This window comes from Gallus gallus, chromosome 14 (assembly GCF_016699485.2).
Source record: "Gallus gallus isolate bGalGal1 chromosome 14, bGalGal1.mat.broiler.GRCg7b, whole genome shotgun sequence".
Taxonomy (NCBI): Eukaryota; Metazoa; Chordata; class Aves; order Galliformes; family Phasianidae; genus Gallus; species Gallus gallus.
Genome location: NC_052545.1, coordinates 13,435,923 through 13,463,176, shown reverse-complemented (window position 1 = coordinate 13,463,176; position 27,254 = coordinate 13,435,923). Strand labels below are relative to the sequence as shown.

Below are 27,254 nucleotides of genomic sequence, written 5' to 3'. Positions count from 1 at the left end.
GTCACAGCACAGCCCCATGGGACAGCCCCTTTCTGCCCCTTGTCACACACACTGTGCCATATCCATGGGTCTGAAACCTCTCTTCCCTTCACATCCCACTGTCCGTCTCCCTCGCTACCAGCTGCTCCGCTGCCCGGTCCCCATCTCTCCCTTTACAACTGATTTAATGTCATAGATTTAATGTCATAAAATGGCCTGGGTTGAAAAGGACTGCAATGAGCGCTGAGTTCCAACCCCCTGCTATGTGCAGGGTCACCAACCAGCAGCCCAGGCTGCCCAGAGCCACATCCAGCCTGGCCTTGAATGCCTGCAGGGATGGGGCATCCACAGCCTCCTTGGGCAACCTGTTCAGTGCGTCACACCCTCTGGGTGAAAAACTTCCTCCTAAAGGGAAGGATTTAAGGGACCACAGGGACACTTAATGGAGCACCACGCTGCTACGAAACTGCTAATTCAAACACAACGATATCTTTTTTGGCACACAATTATATGTCACTGTAAAGCAGTTAATTCTAACCCTTAACTACTGCAGTCGTCACCCCCCACCCCGCTGCAGCCACTGTCCCCTATCCCACATTGCTTGGTCACTGCAGGGCTGTGCTGATGGCCGGGGACACGGGCAGCATCGCTGCTCTCACTGCATCTGCACAGCTGCTGCTGGGAGATGTGCCACATCCACGTCCATATGCATCCCCATCTCCACCCACAGCGCAACACATCTGCACGCAGCCGGTGCCGCAGGTACCCTACAGCTCGCAGGCTGTGCTGATGCCACCTGTCCCCCGGCAGGAGCAGCGCTGTTGGGCCACCGGGTGCCACCGCCGAGGTCCTGGGACTGCCGGCACGGCAGGAGCACGAGGAGGGCAGGATTTATCCCGAGCGGATCGGTCCGTGTGGGCTCACCGTGAGCCGCCCACCTGCAGCGACCGCATCGGCCACTGCCACCACCACGGGGCGCGGGGCCGCGGGGACGCAGGGGTTAAACCCTGCCTCCGCCGTCACGTTTCCATCCCTGAACAGACTGGGAGAGGAGAGAGCAAAGGAGAGAGGCAGTGCCCTCCCCACCAAAATTAACTCCCCATCTGTTTCTCCCCGGCTGAGGCTGATGGCTTGTGACAGGGCCTCCTGAACGCAAAGATGTTTCGCCCGGAAAATCTATTACAAGTTGCTCTAAGAAAGACAGAAATCCTCTCCTTCTGTCTCTCCCTACTGGTCTCTCAAGGTGCCCACCCGGGGCGAGATGGGGCTGGCACGCAGCCGGCCGCCTCCGCTCAGCCGGAAAGCTCCGCGCCAGCCGGCCTCGGCCCCGGGCGGGGGGAGCCGAGCCGTGTCCCGGTGGGGGCCGCGGTGGAGGAGCCGCCCCCCCCCCCGTGCCCACCCCCACCCCCCCCATTCAGCCCCCAACCTCCGCGCGGCGCGGATGGAGCGGTGCCGTCGGGTCCGTAGGAGCGGCACCGCGGGCAGCGGCTGCCACCTCCCGGCCGCTGCGGCTCCGTGCGGTGATGGAATATCTGCCCAACAGTCCCTCGGCGCCCCTCCGCCGGCCCGGCACCCGAAGTCAGTCACGGAACCGCAGTACACATCTCTGGAGCTCCCCCGGTCCGACTGCCCTCCCCAAAGCAGTTCCCTGCAGTAGGTTGCGCAAGACAGCGTCCCGGCAGCTTTGAGCATCTCCGGACTGCCGCAGCTCTCTGGTACCGTCACGTCCATATGGAGCTTCCTCCGTTCCGGTCTGAGCCCATCGCCCCTTGCTCTGTCACTGGGCACCACCAAAAAGAGCCCGGCCCCATCCGCTTGGCTCTCACCCGTTAGATATCGATCAGCGCTGATCAGATCCCCCCTCAGCCTTCTCTTCCCCAGCTGAACAGCCCCAGGGCTCCCAGCCTGTCCCCATCAGGACGTGCTCCGGGTCCCCCCCGTATCTCTGCACCCTCTGCTGGGGTCTCTCCAGCAGTTCCCTGTCTGTCTGCAAGTGGGGAGCCCAGCACAGGGTGCAGTGCTACAGATGTAGACTCTCCAGGGAGAGCAGGGAGCACCTCCCTCACCCGCTGGCCTCTCTGCAATGCACCCCAGGATCCATCCCATCGGCCTTCTTGGCCACAAGGGCACCCTGAGTGCTCACAGTCAACCACTGGCCAACCAGAACACCCAAGGCCTTCTTGGCCATAAGGGACACGGATGGCTCACGGCCACCCTGTTGGCCACCAGCACACCCAGTTCCTCCTGCAGAGCTCCTATCCAGCAGCTCAGCCCGCAGCCTGTACCGCTGTGTCCTAACCCTGCGTCTGAAAGCGGTGTCCCAACAGCACTCTGGCAGCTCGAGGCCACAACCACTGCCCTGGAGCCTGCCCCAGTGCCCAAGGTCCTGGTCCCCAAGCCAGGTGGTGGCTGTCACCTCCCCGCAGTGTCCCCAGAGCACGACAAAATCAGGCAGCTTCAGTAAAAAACAAAACTTTATTTGGTCCGTCAGAACCTGAGTTTGAAAACCACCCATGGATAATTCATATCATACAGGGATTACTGATCTGATTTACAATTGATAAAATATCCTATGTTTCTTAAGAGCTGGACAGTATTTACAGGGTTAAAAATATTCACAGCTCAGAAAGACAGAGAGAAAAAGTGAAGGACAAATCATCCCAAGGAGGAAGGTGCGGGGGGAGAGAGAACAGAGCGACAAACAGACACACAGACAGAGCTTGGCTCAGCAGCCCCAGCCCTCGGGGCCAGGAGGGACAGAGGGACAAACCCCGCACCCACACATCCCCACTGCTGCAGGCTGCCCCAGAGCAGTGCCCCCAGAACACACACACACACACACACGCACACACACACACCGCTGTGTGCAGCCAGCCAGCCGTAGGGTCACCCCACCACGGAACCTCAGTGGCCCCCACGGCCTTTGCCTTGTGCTGACTGCCGTCCCTCCGATGGATGGGGCTCACCATCGGCCCACACAATCACTGCCCCTCTCCCCAGCACAGCCATGCTGCGGGAGCTGCTCCCCAGAGCCCGGCTCTGTCCCCACTGCCCCGTGCCACTGCCCCGTGCACCCCGCAGGGCGCAGGGAGGGGATGCATGGCTTCTCTCCAGGCGCTGCTTCCAGCGGCCGCCTTTGCATAGTAACACTGCGATGGGTTGGGGGGGACGGAGCAGCACCCCGCAGCCCTGCTCCCCACCTTGGAGCCGAGGTGTCTGTCCTCGTTTTGCCCCGAAGCGTGGTGAAAACCAACGGCAGCAGCTTTCTGCAACGACCCTGCGCCTTCTCCATCCCGACCCCAACACGTGGGGACGACCCCGGCAGCCCCGGCTACAGTACCTCAGTGCCCACTCAGTCCTGGCAGCAGACAACAGAGGGGACAAGACAGAGGGTCACACAGACGGACAGACGTCAGAGGTATATTCTTTTTCTTGGAGCACCAGGGCCCTGGTGCTGCAGGATAGGGCAGAGCCCCGAGCGTGGTGCCTGGGAAGGATGCTGACAGCAACCTCCAGCCCCCACGTCTCCCGCAGCCCCCTGCTACCACGCTGTGTGCCCAGAACGGGTGGGATCCTGAGATGGCCCCGTGCCCCCCAGCTGCTCCTCGTAAAGTGCGTAGGGGGGCAGCGGGCAGAGCTGGTCCCGGCCCTGAGAGTTTGCCCCAGCCCCGTGGCACGGGGCAAAGTGCTCGGTGCCACGCTCCGGCCCTGCCCCACGGCTCAGTGCTGGCAGCACAGGGGGAGACTCTGGGCTGGAGGCTCGGTGAAAGCAACGGGAGAGAGGAGAGGGGCAGGAGCGGTGCTTTGTCATAGAGGTCGGGGTCCGTGGAGTCCGGCAACCTCGGGTGTGAGCAGCGGGTTGTGGGTGCCTTTCGTGGACATCCAGTCGTTGAGGAAGGCCTGGGTGGCTTTGCGGTGCGCCAGGCGGTGGGTGATGGAGAAGCCGGCGTTACCCTCCAGCTGGGAGAGGATCACCAGCACCTGCCTGTGGAGAAAGCGGGGGCTCAGTGCTCCGCCACGTGGTGAATCACAGCTCTCCCCCACCCCCAGGCTCTGCCTCGGCCCAGCACCCCTGCGGTGCCATCACCTCCTGCCCCACGCCGACCCGCTCCTCCCTCCCCTGCCTACCCCACACCTGTGCAGGGGAGGGACGCTGTCCTGTGTTTTGAGGCTGCCACGCGTGGAGACGACATTGAAGCTGTCGGTGCAGTCACACTGGACGTGCAGGTAGGACTTGGGGTGCCGGTTCTCCACCACCACGATGAGCCCTGCCCAGCCGTGTGTCAAATAGTAGCACGTCATCCCCTCACGGCCCTGCAGCAAATGGCACGGTCAGGGGTGTGAACCTCGCAGGCAGCCCTGTGTCTATGTGCAGCATCACCCTCTCCCAGCGAGCACTGCCCAGCCACGAGGCACCCCATGCTGCACCAGGGAGCGAAAAAGATGGGCACCTGTGGGGCAGGGAGGGACTGGGGACAGCCAGGGCAGGGTTGGCTCCTGCCAGACTGAGGACGTGGCAAAGGCAGGGTCTGGGTTCCCGCTGGCATCACCCCGTGCCACTGCTCTCACCTCGTGGCGTTCGCCCTTGTTCTCAGTCAGCAGGATGATGGCATCTGCCAGCGTGGTGGGCTGCGCCTCCACCTGCTCCACCATCACCAGGCGGGAGCTGTAGATGGCCAGGATGTAGCTGGAGTAATCGGTGGCCGGCCGGCTGCTGGTGGGACTGGATGCTGCAGAGATGACAACGCAGAGAAAGGGAGATGGGTGAGACTGCCCCCAAGCTCCGCAAGACCAGGGAATCTCCGGGGTGCTGCACATGTGGGCAACCTCCATTCCCGGCAGATCTCCTGCAGTGAGGATGGAGGACGCCTCACTTCTGCCTCCCGCAACGCCTCCCCCAGCAGCGCCACGTGGAGGGCACACAGCCCCTTACCCTGTGCGGCAGTGGGGCCCGCCAGCGCAGCGCTCCAGTGGTTGAAGGCACAGCACACGACGGCGTACTCGCCCGGCTCCAGCATCACGTCGCAGTTGACAAACTTCTTGACAGCCCGTTTGCTGTGAGCCATCAGGCGGCCAAGGCTCAGCTTGTTGCCACTGGTGAAGGTGGCCCGGAAAACCATGATGCACAGATCCAGCAAGTGGCTGTCCACGGCATCCGACCGCCTGTGCCACGATGGGGAGAAGGGTCACACGTCACCAGAGAGCTTCCCCACAGAGTGCAGAGGCCGTGGGTCCAGAGCCCTTCCCCTGCACTGGGGGCTGCTCCGGGAAGTGGCGTCCAGGCTTGGGTTCTGGCTGAAACACGAGCCACGGGGGTCGGAGAAATGCCAATGGAGGCTCATCCCCAGGCTCTACAAGCCCAATGGATTAGGCATGGAGTGAAGAGGAGGTATGATAGGGACAGCCCTGAGTGTTTCTGCCTGCTCTGGTCACTACCTGCAGCCCTCATACTGCCCCAGCTCACCTGCTGCCCTCCTGGAAGAGGGCAAACTCCAGGGCAGCACGCTCCAACACCGTCAGCGATGTCACCGTCACTGGTCCATTGGCCTTGTTGGGGAACATGCCCTGCACACGCACCTCATGCCAGTCTGAATGGAGCTTGCAGATATCCACCGAGTCAAAATACCTGTGGGAAAGCTGCATTCAGTGCCTGCGGGGTCTTCTGCTCTGTCCCACTCCCCAGCATGCTGCAGGTTACACAGCCCAGAGCTGCAGGCACTGCAACACCACCTGCACCCAGAGAGCGACGCCTGCCATGCCTGCCCCATTTTGCCTCTATGTCCCATCTTCCCTTTCTCAGCCTCCCTGCAAAGGGACTGGTAGGGGAGATGCAGCCCCGGGGCTCCACTGCTGCCCATTACTCTGTGTTTTTGGGGCTTTGCCTCCTCTGAGCAAAGAGGTTCCTAAATGAGGCAGTTTCACCCCACAGTTCCTCATCATGCTGCCTGCTCCCACCCTCGCTGTCTCTGTACCCTGGGTGCTACCGTACTTAATGAAGTCGCTGTACTCCATCCAGAAGACCCCCTCGCTGCTGCCATGGGGCATCAGGTCGTGGCGCAGGGGAGTAGGCCAGTGGGGCCACTCATCAGACCAGCTGCCATTCCAAGAGAAGCGGCCCCACGGGTTTCGGAGCCGCAGTAACCTAAGGGAGAGGGACCAGTGGGGTCAGACACTCAGGGAAAAGGAGACTCGTCCCCAAGGTTTTCTGCTGGCAGGACATGTGCTGCATTATGACAGCCTCTGCCCTGAACTCACCTGAAGCCTTGGACATCCCGCACGTCCAGGATGGAGTAGGCGTGCCGCGGACGGAGCCCCATGCTCTCATAGGCCACATCGTCCACTTTCATGTTGCCCCCACCACAGGATGCACCCATGAGGAACCTGCAGGGGGACAGCAGAACGCTTGGTGTCCTGCAAGGCGTGGTGGAAGCTCATACCCACTCCTTGAGGCACGGGACAGGCTCTCCCCAGCAGGCTCTCATACATTCCTCTGCAACCACAAGCCAACCTCCCTGGAGCAGGGCCCTGGTCCTGCTGAGCACAGCTCTGCCTGGGCAGAAGCGAGCTCCCTCCATTCTCTGGGGTGTGTGCTGAGCCCAGGCTGCACAGTGAGCTTCTCTGAGCAGTGCCCTCAGAGCAGAGCGCTTGGTTGACTTTCAAATTACACCAGACAGTGCAGAGCCACGCTCACCCTGCCTGATCCCATTGCTTCCCACTCGCATGCCTGGAAGCTCTGTCTGTGTCCAAACCTCACGCACTTTCTGCTAGGCCCTGGGGTCCTGCCATGGATCAGGTCACATGGAGAGGTAAATGGCACAGCTGACTGCATGCTGCTCTACAGCAGTGAGGACAAAACCTCTGGGACAGGGGGACTGCACCGGCCAGGCTGGGGGAACACCATGTGCTGGGATGCATCAGCCTGTATGGCAAAATCCCAGCTGTGACCCCAACACTGCACGTGGGCAAAGCAACCCCACAGGCTGGATGCCAGCCGTCTAAACCTCTGGGAGACAGCACACCACCAGCATTTTAATTTCATATGAAAATTAAACAAAGGAAAAACCACTTCACAGCAGAGAGGCTCTGTCCACAATTCAGGTGAATGCCAAGCGTGGAGGGCCCCACCCCAAGTAACGCACTAACCCCCCCTCCTCTGAGCCTCCGTAGATGAGAGTTGCCCCCCTCGTCCCCCACTCCAAGCTTCCATACTCCTGCCACGGTCCCTCCTGCCTCGTCTTACCCAGCCTCCTTAGAACTCAGCATTTTGGCCCAGATGAGGTCAGTGTCAATGGGCTCCTCGCGAGGGTTAGTGGAGCTGACCTGCAGCATCAGGCTCTCGCAGGGGGCACCGGTTAGTGTAGCCAGGCCTTCAATAGCACGCCCTGCCTGGAGGGCAAAGTACGAACCATGAAGCTTGGCCAGGGCCTTCTCAATGAGCGCGACCCACAGCTGCTTCCTCTGGGCCTGGGGAAAGAGAAACACATTGTGAGCCACCCCGAGCAGGAGATGGACAAGCACTCACAAAGCCCTGCTCACCCACCTCTGCCAGCCCCCGGCGGCAGCAGGACCAGGAGCTCATCCCCACGAGGCCGTGGATGAACCCTTTGCTGCCTGCTCAGCATGTTGTGTGCGTGGTTCAACTCCCCCTTGGGAAAATCATGGAATCTCAGAACCACGCAAGTTGAAAGAGCCCTTTAAAGGCCATTTGGTGCCACTCTCCTGCCATGAACAGGGACATCTACAGCTCCATTAGGTGCTCAGAGCCCATCCAGCCTGACCTTGAATGTCTCCAGGGATGGAGCATCCATCACCTCTCCGGGCAACCTGTGTCAGTGCCTCACCACTCTTATCATGAAGAACTTCTTTTCTTCTTGACGTGTCAAGTGCTTAGATGCCAACACAGCTGCACCCTGGGGCACATGGAAGGAGGTTCCTACCCACTTCCTTCCTCTTTGGTTCAGACTGCAAAATGTTCCATAAGAGCACATCATTTGGAACTGCAGGCCTTCACTTGCACACTCACAAACAAAAACCAGCACACTTTCGGTGGAAGAGGCTGCCTAGAGCACACACAGCTTCAGGACCGATCAGATTTCACACATGGAACCCAGAGGTTGCTTCAAGGACGAGTTCCAAAAACTCACAGGCAAACTCCTCCAGCTCCAGCACAGGGACAGAGGTGAGATGGAATGAGAAGATACGTTTCCACAGGGGGAAACTCCCCTTGCTGTGATGCCAGGCTGTAACTCTTGGTACAGCCAGACTGAGCAGGCATCCATAAAGAAATGCAGAACATGCATTAATGTACCCAGAGGTTTACGAAGCCTCTGTAAACCCATCAACATGGGGTTGGTGTGCAGCCTTCCCGGCTGTGTCCAAGCCACCACACAGCATGGCACGTGGTGCAGCCACCAGCAGTGTTTTGCCACAGTCCTGAGCACGGCCAGCCCTGGGAGGAGACGTGGCTGCAAAGGCTGCAAGTGTATAAACACAGGAGGTAAGGAGACATGTAGTGATGCTTCTGCGTCTCCAACAAATCCAGCACGGTCGGTGTTACCCCAGCACTGTGCTGGGAGGGCAGCAGGGAAAAGCTCTAGTGCATGTGTAGCTGTGTGTGACTCATAGGTGGCAGCCAAGGGTTGGGAGGGGAAAGCAGGGCTTCAAAGGCTGAAGAAAGCTCACAAATGCTTTTCTCTGCTTTGTTTCCAAGTCTCACCAAAATCCACGGTGCTTATTTCTGCCTGAGATGCAGCCTCTGAGCACTGACAAAAGCATGATTTTCCTTTCATTTTAAAATTCTTTGGCTTTCCTCTGTTAGCCCCCACACTTAAACACCCCGCAGAAAAATCTCATCACGATTCAGATGCATTTGGAAACAGCAGCAAGGCAAGCCCAGTGCCTGTGAAAGGCTTCAGCCTCAAAAAAAAAACCACCAATGCAGACTCAAAATTGATAAGAGAGTTAAGATGAATGGGGGGGGGGGCGAGGGGGAAAGGTCTAGAAAGGCAAATTCTACACTGAAAATAAAGAACTGCATCTGCCTGGATCCTGTCCACCATAAGGGCCAACACCGGGCACTTCCACACTGCAGGAGATGCTGGGGACTCCGTGAGCTGCACCAGCATGCAGCTTCCCTGAGTGCTCATCTCCAGGCCTCGTTTCCCCATAGTGCTTCACTGTCTGCATGCTCGGAGCTGTGTGTATTGTAAAGCAGGATTTGGATTTGCAGAACAAAGTCAAATCCAACAGTCCCAGCTCACTGTCTCCAGCACGGTTTGGTTGACAGATTCTGCAGTCTGAGTTTCAATAAAGACGTTCTCAGTCTCCTTCATGGAAATGATCCCAGCAAGTGCCCCTGGGCCTGGCAAGCAGGGCAGAATGCGCAATGACGTCCCAGAGCGGCTCAGGGAGCTTCATTCATCCTAGCAGATGCCACCCGAATGTGCTCAGAGCCACCGGGCACTGGCTCCAAACAGGCTGCTCTGTGTGATTCCCCCCTCGCCGTGGCCCCTCCCTGGCAAAGCCAAGCTGCCAGACCTTCCTGCAGAGCAAAGACACAGCTTTTCGCTCAGCCCCTCTCTGCCCCCTCAGTGCAAAAACATGCAGAAATATTTTCCTTTTGCCATGCGCGTAAAGATGTCCTCCCATGCCAGTGAATTGACCTGCAATGCAGAGAGGAGTGATGCAAAAACAACTGCAAAAGAAACTTCTCCATCGCAGCCTGAAAAAACACCAGAAATGGCCTACGTTGGGTTTACACAACGGCCTCAAAGAGCTCAGCCGACCTCAGGGTGCAGCAAACAGCATCCATCAGCACTCCCAGCGCGGCTCACAGCAGGTGCCCCATGTGAACTACAGCACAGACAAGTGGGGACAAGCTCCTTCCTCCAGAGCGCTGCCCACCCCTCCCAGTCCCCCTGTGGGCACCAGAGCTGCTGACCTGTGAGAAGAGGAGGTACCCGCACTCATCGCAGGGCAGCATGTCGTCCACCAGCACCGTGGTCCACGTGCCATCCTTGCAGAGCCGCACCTGGTAGGCGCCCTCGGGGCACAGAGTCCGTGTGATCATCACCCTTTCCACCAGCTCTGGTCGCTCAGCCAGCACGGCCAGGGCGCTCAGGAACCTGCAGGGGATGGGGATGCGCTCAGCGGGGCAGGGTGAGCAGCACGGGGCAAACGGGAGTGCTTGGGAAGGGGCGAAGTGGAGGACAGGCCCCACGTAAGTGGGCTTGGGTAAGGCTGAGGAGTCTGAGCCCAACCTGGGCGACATGGGGAGGAGCAGCAGGGGTCACCCAGCTCAAGTCCTCCTTACCAGCAGTTTCCCAGCAGTCCCTGAAGGATATCCGAGGGTCTGGGTGTGCGGAACACCGACCACTTCACCGACCGGTCTTTGAAGATGTTGCAGTTGATTTCATGGGGCCGCAACCACTGCTTCACCCTCTGCTGCACGCTGTCACCTTCTGGGAATCCCACAGATTTGGGGCCAGGGTGGAAACTGTCATCTACAAAATTGACTTTGTTCTGCAAGAGCAAAAGGTAAGGACAGCATGAGTGTGTGCGGCACACGCAGCTCCCGGGGCACCCAGCTCGGAGAGCCACGATCCCATTCCCTCCTCAGGGCTCCCAGCTGTAGCTCAAATCTGCCTTCCTCTGTTGTACAGAAACCTTCTGGGCAGGGAATGTCTCACACCTCACACCGGTGCTAAAAGTCAGACGGTGGGGAACCTTGGCTGCCTCTACAAGCGGTGAAGCAGGCGAGCAGCGGGCCTGCAGGGAGCATCTGGCAACCAGCACTCCCCAGCATGAGCCCCACGCTAAGCTGTCCTGGCTCTGCAGCCCCAGCCCCGAGCTCCAGATAATCACAGAATGAAAAGAATAAAATAAAACAGGATGGGCTGAAAGGCAGATGATCCTATAGGTATCAGCTGCAGATGTAGGATGGAAGCCCAGAATTTCTCCGGGGGGAGGAGAATGGCTTTTCCAGACACTTTAACACAGGGTGAAGTAAGAACCACGATTTGTTACTGTTAATTAAATGAAATTAAATTCTTTCTGCTTTAAATGAGCTTTTATACGCAACAAGCTGGTATTTGTCCTTCCACTTCTGCTGCAGTTCTAGCTCACTGATGTGAACCCTTCCTACACAGCGCCTCAATTAGTGCTCCTGTTTTGCAGAGGGGTGTTTTGCAGCTAATTGTCACCATTCAAACACCAATACAGGCCAAGGAGGACACGTCCCCAGGATTCACATTCTCAAGGAGAGCATCTGATCCACGCTCACGAGTGCAGCTGGCACTGCATATTTCAGAGCACACGCATCCAAACGCCACCAAGCCCTGTGCTGTGACAGACTGGGGAGCATTGGCTGCAGAGGACATTTGGTGGACACTTTGCCGGGCCCTTGCACGCTCGCCAGGGCAGAAGCGAGTCTGCTCCTAGAAGGTGCCAGACAAAGAGCTCTGCTTGTTTGTCCTGCAAGGGGATAAGACTGTAAACAGAACGGTTCTGCAGGCAGAGGTGTCAGAGCAGGCACAGACAGCAGAGTCCTGGGTCATGTTTCTGGCTCTGCAGAACACGCTGTACTGCTGACACGTGCCGTTATGCAGAAAGGGGAAGGACACTGAATCACAGGAGAGGAAAAGCATGAGACAGGGGGATGAACAAGAGAGGGGACGGCACAGGGCAGGAAGCAGCAGCCCTGTGCAGAGGGGCAGAGGTCAGCCCATCTTTCCTCCCAGATGAACGTGAAAAGATTAAGCTAAGAATGGGAGGCTGGGGATAAAGCTAAAAATGGGGTCCGGGCACTGAGAAGTGCTGAGAAAGGCACTGCTGGAATAGCAGGAGGCAGCAATCCCCGCTGCAAGGCGAGCTGCTCCTAGGACTCACGGACAGCGGGCAGAAGGTCTGGCCAGTTGATGCTCCCCCTCCAGCGCTGACACACAGCAGCCAGAAGAAGGAAGCTCTGAGGCTGCCTGACATCCCAGCTTGGCCAGGGGGAGCTGGTTGGGCTGCTGCGAGAAGTCACAGACACACAGGGAGAAGAGAGAGCAGGAGCCGGGGAGCAGCACCATCCCAGCACTGTGGGAGCTCCACGAGCCAGCCGGCCCACGCTGATCCCCGCTGCCAGGCTGGGGAGCTGGATGAGCTTAGCCCAGGCTCCTACGGACAGCTGTGCAGGATGAGGCGAGGAAGACTCCTTCCCCTTTTAGCAGTGGAGAGCTGCTAATTCAGCTTGGCCATCCCACCTAATTCAGGCCTGATTCTTCTGGACGTAGCAGATGCTCCCTGCCTACAAAAGAGTCCGTTAACTTGCAGAATCGGGGTCTCTCTGCTATAAAGACACACGGGTCTATTAAGGAAGGACACATAGCAATTAAAACAAAAACAACCCCAAAACAGAATCATTCTCAGTGGTCTCCTTCCTAGGTCAAACACCTCCATGATCAGCGATCTGTGCAGCACAGACACAGGCATGGAGGCACTCCTTGTCCCAAGCAGGAAGAGCCTTGTCTCTGCGTCAGAATGGGACTGCAATTCCCTTTCCATCTGGTCCACAGAAGCTGGAGGCTTACCCCAGAAGGAGGGCAGGGAAAGAACAGCTTTTGCAGGAGCATCTTATGCCACTCAGGGGAAAAACAGGACCATGACAGTGCTGTTTGAGACTGGGACCCAACAGATTAAAACACATAGTACACAGTGGAAGGGAAGCACACACGCTCCCGAGACCCTCACCTGGAGCCAGGACAAAACTTAACCTCTGCTATCCTTCCCCAAATGTGGTCAGGTAGTTACAGCTGCACATTTGCAGACATATTTGCAGGCTGAGAAGTCCCAGGACAGACAACCAATGCCACAAAGGCAGGACTTTGGAAGCCCTCAGAACCCCAGGCTCATACACAGCTGCAGAGGTAACAGTGTCCTCTGCTCGCACTCCTGCCAGTGCTCTGAGCTCTGCTTGCAGCATCCTGATTTCCTACACCTGCACTGCAGCTGCTGCTCAGAAACACTGGGGCCACCAGCAAACCTGCACGCACTCCTTCCCAGCCTTCACTCCTGAACAGACAAGAGTTGGACTGATTACCTATGACTGTTTCTTTCAGCACTGATTGCTATGAGCCAGAGCTCATGCTCACACTTCCTCAACCTTTGGACAGAGAGTGAACCAGGTAAGTCCCTTGGAAAGCCCTTTCACCCTAGAAAGTAATTTGCGCTGATTTAAAATACTACACATCTCAGTGCTACTACCCAGCATGCATCCATTGCAGGTGAACGTTTCTGCAACCCCAGAGCCCAAAGTCACAGCGACAGCTTGCTTGTGCAAAGCCACATCCCAGGCCTGTGGGGCAGGAGTGTCAAGGGCACTTTCCAAGTGAGATCAGAAGCAAGAGGAGCTCAGCTCACAACTCACCTCCCTGCAGAAGGTCACGATGTTCTCCCACAGGGCCTTGGCCTCTCCTTCATCTGTCTGCCTCCTCTTTTCCACGTGCATGCTCTCCCTCCTTTTGAGGGGCTTGAGTCCCTTGCGCTGGGCCACGTACTGCTGCGGGGTATGGCAGGCCACGCAGTGCTTGGCTTTCAGCTCATTGAGCAGGGTGCACGCAGGACATGCCCACTGGCCCGGCCGGTCCTGAGTGCCAGGCAGCTGGGATGGGAAGAGGCGGGCGACCTTGCGGGCGGAGGGTGCCTTGGTGCCACAGGAGGAGCAGCTGCCCTTCTCGCCAGCCCCACACTCAGGGCAGCGGGGGGATGGCTCACCCTGAGGGCTGTGCTCCTGGAAGCCGTGCAGCTTGGAGGAACCGCAGACTTTGCACTTCTGGGCCACGGTTGGGTTCTTGAGGGTGCACTTAGAACAGGACCAGGTGGTGAAGTCAGGGCTGGAGGGGCTACAGGGGGTGAATCTCACCGAGTCCCCCACCAAATTGATGGTGTCACTGCCTTTCTGGGTGCTGCAGGCCTCGCATTTACCGGCCCCGGCAGAGTTGAGCAGGGAGCAGGCGCTGCACTTCCAGTGGGACGGGCTGACATCCATCTCCTCCTCCAGCACGCTCAGCCGCTTGTTGGACAGCAGCTCCTGGAGGCGGGCAGCCGGCGCGGCCCTGGTCTGGCCCTGTGGGGAGCCCTTCTGCCCCGCAGTGCCCTGAGCCCCAGGCTGCGGTGCTTCGGGGCCCGGCATCTGCAGCTGGGGGGGGACCTCGCGCCGGCTGCGGGGCACCGGGTTGTTCTGCAGCCCGGGGGAGAAGGGGCTGAAGGTCGGCATCTTCTGTGCCTCTTGTTCCATCGCCACCGGGCCCTGAGCGGCCGCAGCGTCACCATCACAGATGTCTGTGGGGACTAAAGACTGCGGGGTGGAGGGGGCCATGTGGAAGCCAGCGGGGGTGATGACCTCAGGGACGACCAGCGCCTCTGGTGGGATTTTGGGCAGGGAGAGTTTGCGCGGCCCGCCGCAGGCCGAGCAGGAGTTGGCCACTGGAGTGTTGTGCAGCGTGCAGCGCTGGCAAGCCCAGCCGCTCTCCAGCTCTGCTTCGTCGGGACTCTTCCCCTCTGAATCCTCGCTGCTGCTTTCCACCTTGGCAGCCTCCTCCTTGGCTGTGCCCTTGGGCTCCACCAGCACTGCAGGCTTGGGCAGGATGCCATTGATGACAGGCAGGGGAGAGCCGCTGGGCCCTGGCTCCGGAGTGAAGCCGCACACCTCGCAGGTTTCTTTGCCCAAAAAGTTCCTGAAGGTGCAGCGGGCACAGGCCCACTTCTGCTCCTCCACGCTGAGCCGCAGGATGTGGTTGAGGTCAGGCTTCTGGCGCGGGGCTTCGCATATGGAGCACTGCCGTTGGCCCACGGGGTTCAGGAAGGTGCAGCGGGTGCAGGACCACTCGTGCACAGCAGCCATGGAGCCGGGAGAGTGGGAGTGGCTGGAAGAGAGCAAAGATAGAGTGAGCAAAGGGCCAGAAGGCACACGGGGGTGCCAGGTGTTTCCGAGGCTGGCACAGGCAGGACTCTGCTTCCAGGAAGGGAACCAACAGCAATGCAGCCATTGCTCTCCAGGAACTCCTTTCTCTGGCACTGACAACGTACTTCCACAAGTGCACAGCAGTGTGCCAGCTTCCACCCAAAACACCTTAGGAAGGGCACAGAAAGCAGTCCATAACCCCATGGAGCCCACCGCTGCAGCAGGAAGGAGAGCAGGGCACCTGACCAGCATGGGCACTCACACCTGAGAACCGCTCGTGCCTCTCTTGGGCAACATCTAGTCCACCTTTCTGCTCCCAGCATCAGTTCATTCCTCTTTCAGAGCCACTCCAGTCCAACTCTGTTGCATTTTCTGCTCTTCTCTTCTCCAGGCTCACCTCAGTTACCCATGCTGAGGGGAACCAAGATCCCCTCTGCCGGCACCAGTTCCAGGGGCTCAGCAGTTCCCAACTCCCCACAGTTCAGGCAGCAGCAGGTTTTTGTGTCCAGCTGTGGGGCACCGTGCCCCAGCTGCAGCACTGCTTACCTGGGAAGTGGAGAGGCCACAGGCCCTGGCAGCCCCTGGTTTCAGCCTCCAGACCTGCAGGGAAAAGCCTGACACCTGAATGTAGGAACAGATCCAACACACGCCAAAGGAAATGGTAGCCCCTGGGCTTACAGAGAGCAGCTCTCCTCACTGTGGCCCTCCTGGTGCTTTCAGGAAGGCAATGCCCTGATTGCATGTGTGCTAATGAGAAACTGGAAGAACAGCAGCACTTCAAATGCCCTTTGTCCCCGGCTCTGGGTCACTTCCTGAAGCGCCCAACCACACTGGGCTGAAACAGTTTCCTGCTTCTTCCTCCTTTGTACAAAGACCAAACAGTTCTCCTGAAGGCAAATGCAAAGCACCAGAGCCCAGAGCCCTCCCTCTGTGCACTCCAAACCAGGTAACGCAGAGCCTCCGAGCCCACCCCGCATCCTCAGCTCTTCCTGGGAACACTGACTTCAGGCTGCCCCAGAGCAAGGAGCCAGCAGCCTGAATCAGTGGGCTCACCATCCACGCAGCACAGATTGCAATGAAGAACGGAGAGAAAACGTGTCGTACCACACAGGACAGGTAGAGAAAGCTCTGAGATGCCCGTGCAGTCCATGGAGGGAGTGTGGTGCTGGCTGCCCTTCAGCATCCCAAACAGCAGCACCTGCACAGACGGCTTCCCAAGGCAGTTGGGCTGATTGCATTGCAGCAGCAGGGCCTTGAGGGGACAGAGGACACAGCAAAAGCCACTCTCCATGGCTGGGTACAGGGGCTGCTCTCCCAGGAGCACCCCGGCAGCATCCAACCACATCTCCCAACCACACCTCACTGCTAGTAGCAGAGCAGCTCTCCCTCAGAAGGAGATCAGATGCAACCTTCAAATCCCTTCTTTAATCAAATGTTTCTCTAAATAAAGCCTGAACCCAAAAAAATCCATTTTATTTCAAGAGAGAGCTTGAAAATTCATTTGGGTTCATATACCGTGCCTTCACAGTTTGAACTTTACAAGGCATTTATTTGCTGGAGTTCTTTCAAGAATCTTTCCCAGCTAAAAGAAATATAAACATTGATTTTTCTGCCTGAAGTTCTACAGCCACGAGCACAGTCTCTCCCTGTAGCAGCCCACAAACGTCTGAAAGGGAAACCAGTCTTCAAACAGAGAAAGGGAAGGAGCTGTGTGACCGGCTCCAGCAGAGGCAGGGAAGCAAAAGGGGCCACGAAGGGCACCGTGATCCTGTCACATCCATTTGTCTTACTGGATAAGGCTCATCAAACCACAGACATCAGCAAAAGGCAAGGAAAGGCTGCCAGCAACCTGCGCCATTCACATCCATCCTGCAGCATCCTGTGCTGGAGAAGCATGGGCTCAAAAACTGACCCCTAACCGCACGTGCCGCACTGCTTACCGCAGGTTGGGACCCTGCAGCCACCGCTCCTCCCGCTGCGCAAAGGACAACAGAAAGAAATCATCCCTTTCCTGTGTCAGTAGAGAGAAGGGAAAAACCAGGATACCCAACACGACACGAGGGGACAGTGGGATGAGCCAGGAGTGCCTGATGTGCTTCCAGCAAGGAGCTGCAGGCTCGGGAAGGCAGCACAGCTTCCCCTGGACAGGCAGGCGATGCGAGCTCCAGGCAGCAGAAGGGATGCAGCAGCCAGGACACTGCAGGGCTCTGCCCTGCTGCTGCACTGCCCGTGGTCTGTCCCAACTTCTGACAGCAGCCAAAGAGAGCTGCTGCCTCTCCCTGGCACTGCTGTCCCTGTCCTGGTCCCCCATCTGCCCTTCCATGCTGCCCACTCCAGGAACACCAGCCCGCTCACCGCTGGACTTCCATCTGCTTGAGTCTGACAGCACCCAGAAAAGCTTGCCTTTGGCCAGCTCTTGCTTTTGCTGCTCCCTCATGGGTCTGTGACTTTCCCGGCAGCAGAAGGACCACCAGCATGGCAAGCTGGTAGGGACATCCCCGTCTTCTTGTCCTCGGGAGGCTGTCATATCTTGCCACCATGCACAGCAACCACACAGTTTTCCACGCAATCTAGTAGGAGATGCGGAGAAATGGAAGGGGACATGGGTAGGCATCTTGGGCCATCCCCAGCCCAGTTCTACCCCCAGCACTAGTGCATCAGCCTGGACAACTGGCGGTGCACAACTGCAGCCTGTTTCTGCCCAGGGCTGGTGAACAATCCCACTCCCTGCCTGGAGCACCATGATAAACACAGGGTCTCAACGTGACAGCAGATGCAGAACTGAACAGGCAATGCTGGGCGCTGGCTCTTGGCCTATCCTCATGCAGCAGACCTCATACCTATGCTCAGAGTACCATGGCAGCAGCCACTGCCCCGCAGCTCCGCTTACCTCACATAAAGATGCTGGGTGAAGGAGGAACCCTCAACAGCTTGCCCGGGGTCTCAACTTCTCCCTATAAAGCCTGGCTGGCTCATTTCCTGGCAGGCAACAAGCCTGTGTGAGAAAATACAGTTGTCTCCGCCATCTCTTCCCCAAACCCATCTGCTGTATGATAACACACATGCTCTCCAACCCCAGAAGACGCAACTGAGATAAACACTGCCTGCCACCTCCCTGAGTGCTCTGCAGGAGAGGGGTTCTCCTCGCAAAACCCACTCTGCAGTGACCTACAAAGTCACCCACCCACAGGAAGGCTTTTTCCTGGAAGCAGGCACTTTGCAGGGAGCACAATGATGCAAGAGAAGGGTGCCCAGCCTTTCAGCACCCTGTGATGTGGCACGTCAGCTGGCAGGAGGCATCACCACCCCAGCAGCACTGCACCTACCTTAGCAGTCTAACAGTAATACCTTAAAAAAAAAAAAAAAGAAAAGCCTGTATAAAATACTCAACCAAGCATGGTGCTCTCGGTGTGCTGTGATCAGGTCCCACTTACCACTTGTGATCAGGAACCTTACTGCTTGCCCTTCGCTGGAGATCTATAATGTCACAAAGCCCAAAGCCAAGATGACAGCCTCTAGAGAGAGAAGCCCAGGCAGGTTATGCAGCTGTTTCCCTCTGGACACTGTTTTGAGGAGGACAGAGGTGGCAGAGAAAGGAGGGAAGGGAGAGTTACTGCAGAGGTATTGCTGGTCCTTTGCTTTCCTCTAAGGAGCAGGAATTCTCCTCTAACTAAAGCAAGGCAGAAGACAGTGAAAGGATTATAAGGCACTTCCAAACCCAGCTCAGGACAGTGATGACCTCCTCTTTGAAGGCTCTGCTCAGCTTGCTTGCCTTGCCAGAGCCCTGGCACCCACACAGCCATCAAACAAGCCAGAGGTCTCCATGACCTCTGGACGTTATCTCAGACCAAAGGCACTGCTCGAGGCCTCTCCAGAGCAGGACAAGACAGGAAGGAACAGGGCAGGGTGCAAGACTGGGAAGTGCCCCAAACCTGCAGTTTACGTCTTTCCTGCAGGCAGGGAGCTGGAGCTGTGCCAACCCCGAGTGCCGTGCATCTCCAAGGGCAAGAGATGCCAGCCAGCCCTGGCCAGAAGCTCAGACTGCCACTGTGAATGACTCGAGGTGACCCGGGCACTGGAGCGAGATATCCAGCACTCTGCTGCACAGCCCCCAGCAGTGTGCAGGGCTGCATGAGCTTGTGTCAGCACCAAGATCAGGCTGCTTCTCTAAATAAAGCTCCTCCAGAGAAGCTAAAGCCTTACAACTCACTGCTTCAGTTCTCTCCAGCAATAGATAAACAAATAAACAAAAATCAATTGTTCTCATCAGCAACATACGAGCCCCGAGTTCTCTGATACAGAATGTATTGTAGCAAAATCCTCCTGCTTGATAAATACAAGAAAGGGCATTAGATCCTTGCGGTGGAAAAAGAAAATCACACAAAACAAACAAACAGAATCCTGCCTCAATTATCTGCGAGCTGTAAACCACTTCTCCCATACAGCTGTTTTCTGTTTAATTCCTTCCAGCAGCACTGACCCAGGGGAGCAGCCTGGCACACGGACCTACCACACTTCCAGCAGCAGCTGCAGCAGAAGACAGCCATGGCTGTGCAAGGATGGCTGCAGGAGGTCAGGAAACACGCAGCAGCACTCTGGCAGTCGAGCAGTTGGAAGGGCACGTGGGTGGCTCTGCTGGCTCCTGCCTACACGCCGTGCAGCCTGAGCAGGGAGAGACTGGTGGCTGAGCTGCCTTCCTCCTGCAGAGCCCGGCAGGGCTGGGCTGGATCAAGGGGAAGGTTTTGGCAGACGTACTGGCAGAGCAACATAGAAAAGCTATGAGCAGGGACTTTCCAATATTTACAGATTTTTATAGGAGCATCAATAGAGAAAAACAGCCTCTGATTCACACTTGTAAGCCCCCAAGGCTACAGAAGTGTCACCAGTTCTGTGCCAGCATCATACAAACAGTGCAGGTTGCATAAGCATTTCCAAATCCTGCCTCTCTCGCTCCTCTCAAGTGAGCCAAGTAAATAAAACAGGCTGAAATTCCATTGACCTTCACCCAAGTTCACAGAAGCGCGACCAAAATGAAAGCACAAGAGGGGACCTGCCCCTTTGTGCTCAGCTCCCACTCTCCCCCAGCACAGTTCTTCAGCTGTAGAAGGGAAGATTACAAAGAAAACAGCCCAAGCTCACCTATGCCTTCTTGGAGGCTCATACCAGAGCGACAAAGTCAGGATCCACACCAGGTGGATCCTCCAAGACCAGGCTGGAGCCGGGGCCCTGGTCTGAGCTCCCAGCTTTCCTCAGACAGAGCAATTATATTTACGTAGAAAACAGTAACCACCAATGCTAATGATCTGCAACGAAGAAAGACAACTCTGTTCCGTTTGGTGAAGTAATGGTGGCAGGGAAGGATCACTTATCCAGGTAGAAGGGAGAAAATAAATTCTGCAGCAGAAGACTTTGCAAGAGTGAGCATCTGAAGGTGAACAGGGCCACTAAAAGACCCATGAGCAGCACGCAATGCTCCCTGCAAAGGGCCAAGAGGCTCAGGTAGACACTACAGGTCTTCCAAGCTGCTGACACACCCCAGTTTGTGGGGTTCCTTGGTCCCGTTGCAGCAGATCTCGTGTGTGTTCTTGCACAGCTTCTATTCAGCTTCTATACTTTTTCCCACGCTGGACACAGCTCACAGAGTGCTCAGCCAGCTCACGTGTGATTCACCGGCCAGGGAGAAAAGAGGCTGTGAGTTTTAATAAGAAGGCTCCCAGGGGGAAAATGGAACTCTACTAAATGAGAAGTGTGAGAAAAAAAAAATATAGGCCCCAGCTAAATGGAGTTTATTCAGCAGTATATGTTTGTGTCAGCCAACAAAACCACAGAATCTGCTCTCAAACTGCAACTTTCCCAGCAATTTACTTTGCAGTCAATTCCCAGAGAATAGGGCTTGCATGTCTTAACAAAGATGTTACTGGGGAGAGGACAGGGAAGAAGAAATGATTTCCAAGGCAACACTGTAAGTACAACTGCTTGCAAAGGATGTAAGAGGAACAGAGAACATGCTCCTCTACCTTTCGCTGGCAATGCAGCAGGCACAAGGAAGTGCCCAGAGCCAGGTGGGAAATGAGCAGAGGCAGAAGCACAGCAGAGACAAGAGCACCTTGAAACTCCTATCAGATGCACCAAAATCTGGCCCTGATGAAGGAAAGAAGTTGCAAAAGATCTTCATCACTTGCAGAGTCCTCTCGACTGAAATCCTTGCCTGGGTTTGACCTGGGAAAAGGAGAAAAAGAGCAGAATCCTTGAAGGCATCAGCACATCTCATCAAGTGGGCACCAGAGTTCCAGGCCTGCGGCTGTTGCAGGGATGCAAAATAACACAGCTGGAAGGAGCACACTTGACACCTGCTTTCTTCTAAGGCTGCAGACATACAGGCAGTGTTGCCCTGAGCTGATGTGCTGGAGTCTTTCATCATTCTCCATGCAGAATCTTCAAAGCAGAATGTGAATCTGGAAGGCTTGCCTTGTGAGAAAAACAGGACGTGCATCACTAGCCTTTAATATACCTTAATTGCTTCAGTGCCTAGAAATACTATTTTTGGGACGGAAACCAGTTTGGCTGGGAGAGCATCATGCAGCTCCACACCGATGAGACAAGACTGTTCTAAAGGGCTCCTCTGCAAATGAAAAGGTTACCCAAATTCCTGCCCAAATAAGAAGAATCCCTGGGGGCACGAAAGGAAGAGGCACAGAGAGTATTTCAAGGAGGCTGGCAAGCCCAAATCCCAGCTTTCATCAAATGCCATGAGCTTCAGCAATGGGCCTTGATGAAGCAGTGGGCTCGCAATCTTCAGATGAGGGACCAAGCATCCCACCCTAAGGCAGCACCTCCTGCACCACCATGAGGTGCAGGGCCCAGAACAGATGAACTATGGCAGTGTGGTCCATTCGGATCTCAGCAGTGCTGGCTGCACAACATACCCTAAATAAACCCATTAGTGCTGCCACCATTCCTCAACACAACTACTTTACTTATCTTTCCTGTACCTAATTTCCCTAGTTTTGGAGTATCTGGGGAGATTAAGAGCAAATAATATTACGGTCCAATTGCACGTAAGTATTCTGCTCCATAAGGAAAACTTGTGTGCCATTAACTCTGCCTGGCATCTTACTGTGGCTTAAACAGGTTTGACAATGTCTTAATACATTGATTTTGCTTCAGGGAGTGATGAATTAATGGCCTCAATCTACATCTTGCCTCGCTTAGGTGCATTTCCTCACTGACTTTGACTGAAATCCACATACAGTTGCTATTTGAATCCCACTTAAGAGGAAATACATTAAAGAAGGTAGACCACTTTTACAGTTTTTTGTCCAGACTCAGGAAATTGGTATAATTTGGGTGGAAATATTCTGGTTGTGCTAAAACATGAGGGAGTGCCTCAGCACGCACACGGCTCCACATAAAGCTGCCCTTTCAGGTGAAAAAGACCCAAAGCCTCCAGCAAATGAAACACAAGACCTGAAGAATTCACTTGTTGTTGTTGCCGTTAAAAAATCTTTTCCCAAAGAAGAATAAAGATCACTACAGCAATGCACAAGGCTGTGATGAACTCGTGCTGCACCGCTCTCAGCATCATTGCAAATAATGGAGCCAGAGAACAGAAAGCTCTGATCTCCAGAAGACAAAGAGAGCCAAGTCACATTGGATGCTCGTGGCTTCAGCTGCCTCAGCACGTGGAGCATGGAGAGAACAGGAGTCTTGTCTTTCAGAAAGCCCAACACGATTTGATTCAGCTACCTTGCATGTTGGGTTTTCTCACTATGTTCCATCTCTGGTCTGAAGAGCATTCCAGCAAGCTTCCCACATAACATAAAAGTGACCAGCAACATTTATGAGCAGCTGAGATGAGGGAAGATTAGGACTCTTTGAAGTCAATCCCACGAATGAGAACAATGCATCTTATGGATCTGCTCCTAAATAACATACTTCTCTGCCTCGAAGATAGCTTTTATAAAAAGGCTTGAAAAAAGCACTTTCACACTCAGCCACCAAACCAAGGCTGAAGATCAGAAAAACAATGTTTTCCATACCCAGACAGGGTGAGGGTCTTGTCAACAGGTAGAAACACAAAGCCAGGACTCTGAGAGCCACCTTGTGGCCCTTCAGACTCATCTTCCTCAGCACGGTACAAGCAGCTCACCATGCACACGTGCCAGCAGACACCCCTGAGCCCACTTGCTCACCAATGTAGAGAACAAATTTAGAGCTAAGATGCACCGCTGCTTCCAAGTGCTCACACCTCAATGGTCCCAGCAGAAGGAAATCTGCAACTTCTCACATGCGGAGATGCCTGAATGCTTCTGTGGAAAAGGTGGTAAACGAGAAAATTCAAATTCTGCAAAGATCCCCTTAGTTAGGAAGGAAGAGTTCAAAGGAAGTGTAGGGACTCCCAGACTGGATCCACTGAGTGGCTTCGAGGTAGCTCAGTAAACTTCCCAAAGGTTTGTGATGGCTCAGTCCCAGCAGACACCACACCTCCCCTAGTCAGTAACAGAGATGAACTAAAGGAAGGTGAAGCTGGGGGAGAAGAGCAGTGGAGCTGCCAGGCAGCAGGACCAGCTGCAGCCCAAGGCAGATCCAGCAGAAGAGGAGCAGCGCCTGCTGACTGGGCTCCAGCATCCAGCCTCAGCCCTCAGCCTGGGGACCTCAGGTCCTCTGAACACAGAGAAGAAATTATTGCAGAGCAAATGTGGCCCTGGCACCATCAGCACACTCAGGACTGACAGAATAGCACTGATACCACCACATACCCATCAGGGAGCAGCAAGGACATCGCATCCTCTGGGATGACCTCTAGGATAACCCCCACGCAGGGCAAGGGCCTCTGTGCCACAGAGAGGGTGGGGGATACCAGGAGCACCCTGCCAGGCTCCTGAGACCCACAGGACAAACACATTCACAGCATCCCACAATGTGAAGCCTCCATGGCCACTCAGTGTGATTTCAGATGAGATGTGGGAGGCGAGGGACAACAGGCACCTAGTGCAACGTTACAGAGCTGACAGAGCTTACAGGACACCGCTTCCAGACATACTCTCACACTGCCCTGTAATTTAAAAGAGTAAATTAAATTCCTTCTTCCTGTGACGAAAAGGAAATCCAACGTGCTGAAAGGCAAAACGCTGCTGTTGGAAGAAGTCAGGTGAGGCTGGAAAGGCCCCCTGCCCCTCAGGTACTCCCATGGGTGATGAGGGTGGTGGAAGCTCTGGCAGCACAGGGGTACATGCAGAGAAGTGGAGGCAGGAGCATCTGCTGAGCCCCTCTCTGCCTTTATCACCCCAGTTCCCAGCCTGCAGTCAGCTGCATGGGGCACTGCTATTTGCTAGGGGAACACCTACCTTTTTTCCCTAAATTCTCCCAGAAAAATATCAAGGTGTAACTCTAAGGTGCAATGAAAAAAACCCCACCAGTAATCAATAGCTCCGAGTCATTTGGGATGGAGGGAGTCCAGAGCTGCGCAGTGAGGCACTGGCAGAGGGAGGGAGCAGAGCCATGAGCCTGCAGCTCCTGATCTGGAGCTGTAACCCAGACAGCACCCCGGCTCCCTCACAGAATTGGTGCCAGTAGCCCTTCCTGCAAACAGGGGATCTTCTTAGGAGCCAGTTCTTGCTGCCAGGCTCTGCAGCATCACCGTCCTGTGCCTGTCCATGAAGCTACCAGCCACGCTCAGAGCACTGCAGGCAGAACTGAGCTGGCTGGCAATATGAAAGGCAGTGAGGCACCGTGGTCAGTGTCAGTGGTTGTCAGCCTCCCTTTAGGGTGATTAAGAGGCCTTAACAGAAAACTAAGCCAGCCCTATGCCTCAGGAAAGCAGCTCTTGCTTAATAACCCATCCAGCATGCTTTGCACTGATCTGCAGAAAGGAAAAGTTTCCCAAGACACAGAAGAAGAAAGATGAACTCTGGTAACTCCTGATGTCCCTACAGTTCATCCTCTGGTCAGATCAGGGCACGGTGATCACTGCCACCCTAAAAATCAGCACTGAGTGAATAGGTGAGGATGGTGGTTCTTCCTGAGCCATCTGCCATCAGTGCCCCCCAGCCAGCAAGCACTGCAATGTCCCAACATACTTAAACAGCTCTTCTTCGTTGGCAAAAAGAAGCCTGAAGGCAGAGCACAATCCTGAATGTTCTCTCTTCTACCTCAGGAACAACATTTGCAACCCCTCAGAAGAAGACTGATTCCAGAGGACGATCTCAACACACGGAGCAGCAGCTCAGGGCACTGTCCCAAACAAATCCGGATGGGAACCTGCACACACATGCACTCACTTGCTCTTTCCATCAAACCTTTGGCTCCAGACAAAACTTTCAAGGGCACTTACATTCACCCACTGCCAGACACTGGAAAAATGTGCTTGGAGCAGCCTGCTGCATTGGAGCTATGTTCCTCCACATCTCACTCTACAGTAGGGGTGTGAGGCAGGGGCAAGGGTGCATAGAGCTGCCTGGCCCTGCATGGAGAGCAGAAGCTTCAGAGAGGAGTAAATCCCACCAACCTCACAGCTGCTTCCAGCTTTTCTCCTCCTGGATCATCTGCACCTTCTCCAGCTCTGCTCCTCTTGCCATGTTATTTCAGGGCAAGCAGATGAATGCAGTACTGCACAAAACCTGCTGCTGCATCAGTCATGTTTTGGGGAGCCTGCAGCCAGCAGGCTCTGCTCTCCTTGCAGGCTCAGAGGAAGGAAGAACAGGGGGGAGAAGCTGCCGTGGGTGCTGCTCAGGCTCAGGTCAAATGAACCAGCATCTCCTCCGTGCAATTGGAGGAAGAAGCAATTTATTCTGACAAACAGTGAAAGCCTGCAGCAGGGTTGGCTCCTTCTGTCAAACCCGGTGTACCACACAGAGGCTTACGTGCTGGAGCAGCGAGGGGAGGGCACTGGCAGTCAAATGATATATGCATCACTCACACAGGGAGAGAACAGCAACTCAGGAGAACCAGGCTGCAAAAGATACCTGCCTACTTACCCAGCATCCTGGAGGGTAGCACACAGAGTGTGCTGGCCACTGCACTTGGATACACACCAGGACAGCTCTCCCTGTACCCCTATCTGGAGGGGTCACATCTCCACCCTTCACCTCAGAAGTGGTCAAACCTTCGGGCACAAGTGCCTCGGAAATGAGACACAGCTCTGAGGGGCATTCAGCAATAAGCTGGCCGTGGATTGTCCACAGTGCAGGAGGCTGGGAAATAAAAGCTTTCAACTTGTAAAAGATCTGCAGCAAGAAGGATCTGAGATGCTAAGTGTTCAGATTAGCCAAAAGAGTACAGGCAGCAGCACAACTCCTCCTGAAGCAACGTAACTCCAGCATCCCTTTGGTCTCCAGCAAACACAGACACGGCTGTATCCTCCCTACCTTACAACACCTGCTTGGCTGACAAATTGCTTCTTTCTATCAAGCATCTGGGAAGGTTCTGGGCAGGACTGGGAATGACTTTGCCACTCCAGCCTAAGAAACACAACGAGCACATGAAACAGCTAAGACTGTACGCACCTCCATGTAAGTAACTGTGCAGCTCTGCACCTGCTTTGGAGCCTTGGATTCTCCTCCTGGAGGGGTCTGTGATCCAGACAGTGAGCAAGGCACTGAGACACCAAGGACTGTGCTCAACCACTAAGTCTACAACAGGGCCAGAAACCAAATATGAATTTCTCAAGTCCTTGCAATGATTATTCACCATCCTCTAAATTACGTGTTAATTTAATGATTTCCAAACCTTTGGGTCAAGCCGGTCCTGCTGTCTGCAAACAGTAATAATCACAGAAATCAAGCAGACCAAGAAAAGTGAACTGTTCTCAGCCCAGGAGTCACAGGACTTGGCAATCAAACTGTGTGAAGACATAAAGGCACGAGCTGCACCACTGCTCAATGCTCAGCCTGTGCCTCATCTAAGCCAGGACTGCTGGGATGGCCACTTTAGGCAGCACAGCCCTCACATGCTCTTCCCAGCCCCTCTGGGATCATATATTTGCCCATATCCCAGAATAAAAAGCAGCTGGAGTCACATCTGAGCGCTGCCAACAGGAAGATGAAAGACTGAATCAGACACTCCTCTTTTTCCACTGACGCTGTCTTTATGGGCTCTTCTCCCCACTACTACATACACAGCTCCTTTAATTGTCAATTTTATACAGGTGGTGAAGCTCCAGATGTTCCTGGGAGGCTTTTCCAACTTTATTTATTTTATTTAAATAACAGGGACATATGGTTTATTACAGCCATTAAAGGCTTTGTAGGTGTATGTGGAGAGAATCTTAAGAGAACAAAATAAGCATCCAAACCTGGGACTTGGTGAGCTACCAGGACCTCTGAGTATCCCA

General features: G+C 55.4%; 1 protein-coding gene and 1 long non-coding RNA gene across 21 annotated transcripts in view; one reads left to right on the top strand and one right to left on the bottom strand.

Annotated features, from left to right (window-relative positions):
* Positions 1-2,435: 2,435 nt before the first annotated feature.
* CAPN15 (calpain 15) overlaps positions 2,436-27,254 on the bottom strand; it is a 48,685-nt gene continuing 23,866 nt past the window's right edge. For 17 of the 20 annotated variants that reach the window (XM_015294721.4, XM_046900749.1, XM_046900752.1 and 14 more), the window contains 11 exons: positions 13,388-14,885; positions 10,292-10,500; positions 9,920-10,103; positions 7,220-7,443; positions 6,235-6,360; positions 5,969-6,121; positions 5,444-5,605; positions 4,913-5,142; positions 4,549-4,709; positions 4,115-4,293; positions 2,436-3,964 (listed from right to left, as the gene is read on the bottom strand). In XM_015294721.4, the coding sequence (XP_015150207.2) occupies positions 3,787-3,964; positions 4,115-4,293; positions 4,549-4,709; positions 4,913-5,142; positions 5,444-5,605; positions 5,969-6,121; positions 6,235-6,360; positions 7,220-7,443; positions 9,920-10,103; positions 10,292-10,500; positions 13,388-14,885 (3,304 nt within the window). In that variant the 3' untranslated portion in view covers positions 2,436-3,786. Of the gene's footprint in view, positions 3,965-4,114; positions 4,294-4,548; positions 4,710-4,912; positions 5,143-5,443; positions 5,606-5,968; positions 6,122-6,234; positions 6,361-7,219; positions 7,444-9,919; positions 10,104-10,291; positions 10,501-13,387; positions 14,886-15,469; positions 15,685-19,429; positions 19,635-27,254 lie in introns of those variants that run through there. The other 3 variants (XM_046900758.1, XM_046900760.1, XM_414704.8) reach the window with 3 other exon arrangements.
* LOC121106806 lies at positions 15,706-16,394 on the top strand. The gene is made up of 2 exons (XR_005839881.2): positions 15,706-15,869; positions 15,988-16,394. It is a non-coding gene; the product is annotated as an uncharacterized LOC121106806 (long non-coding RNA).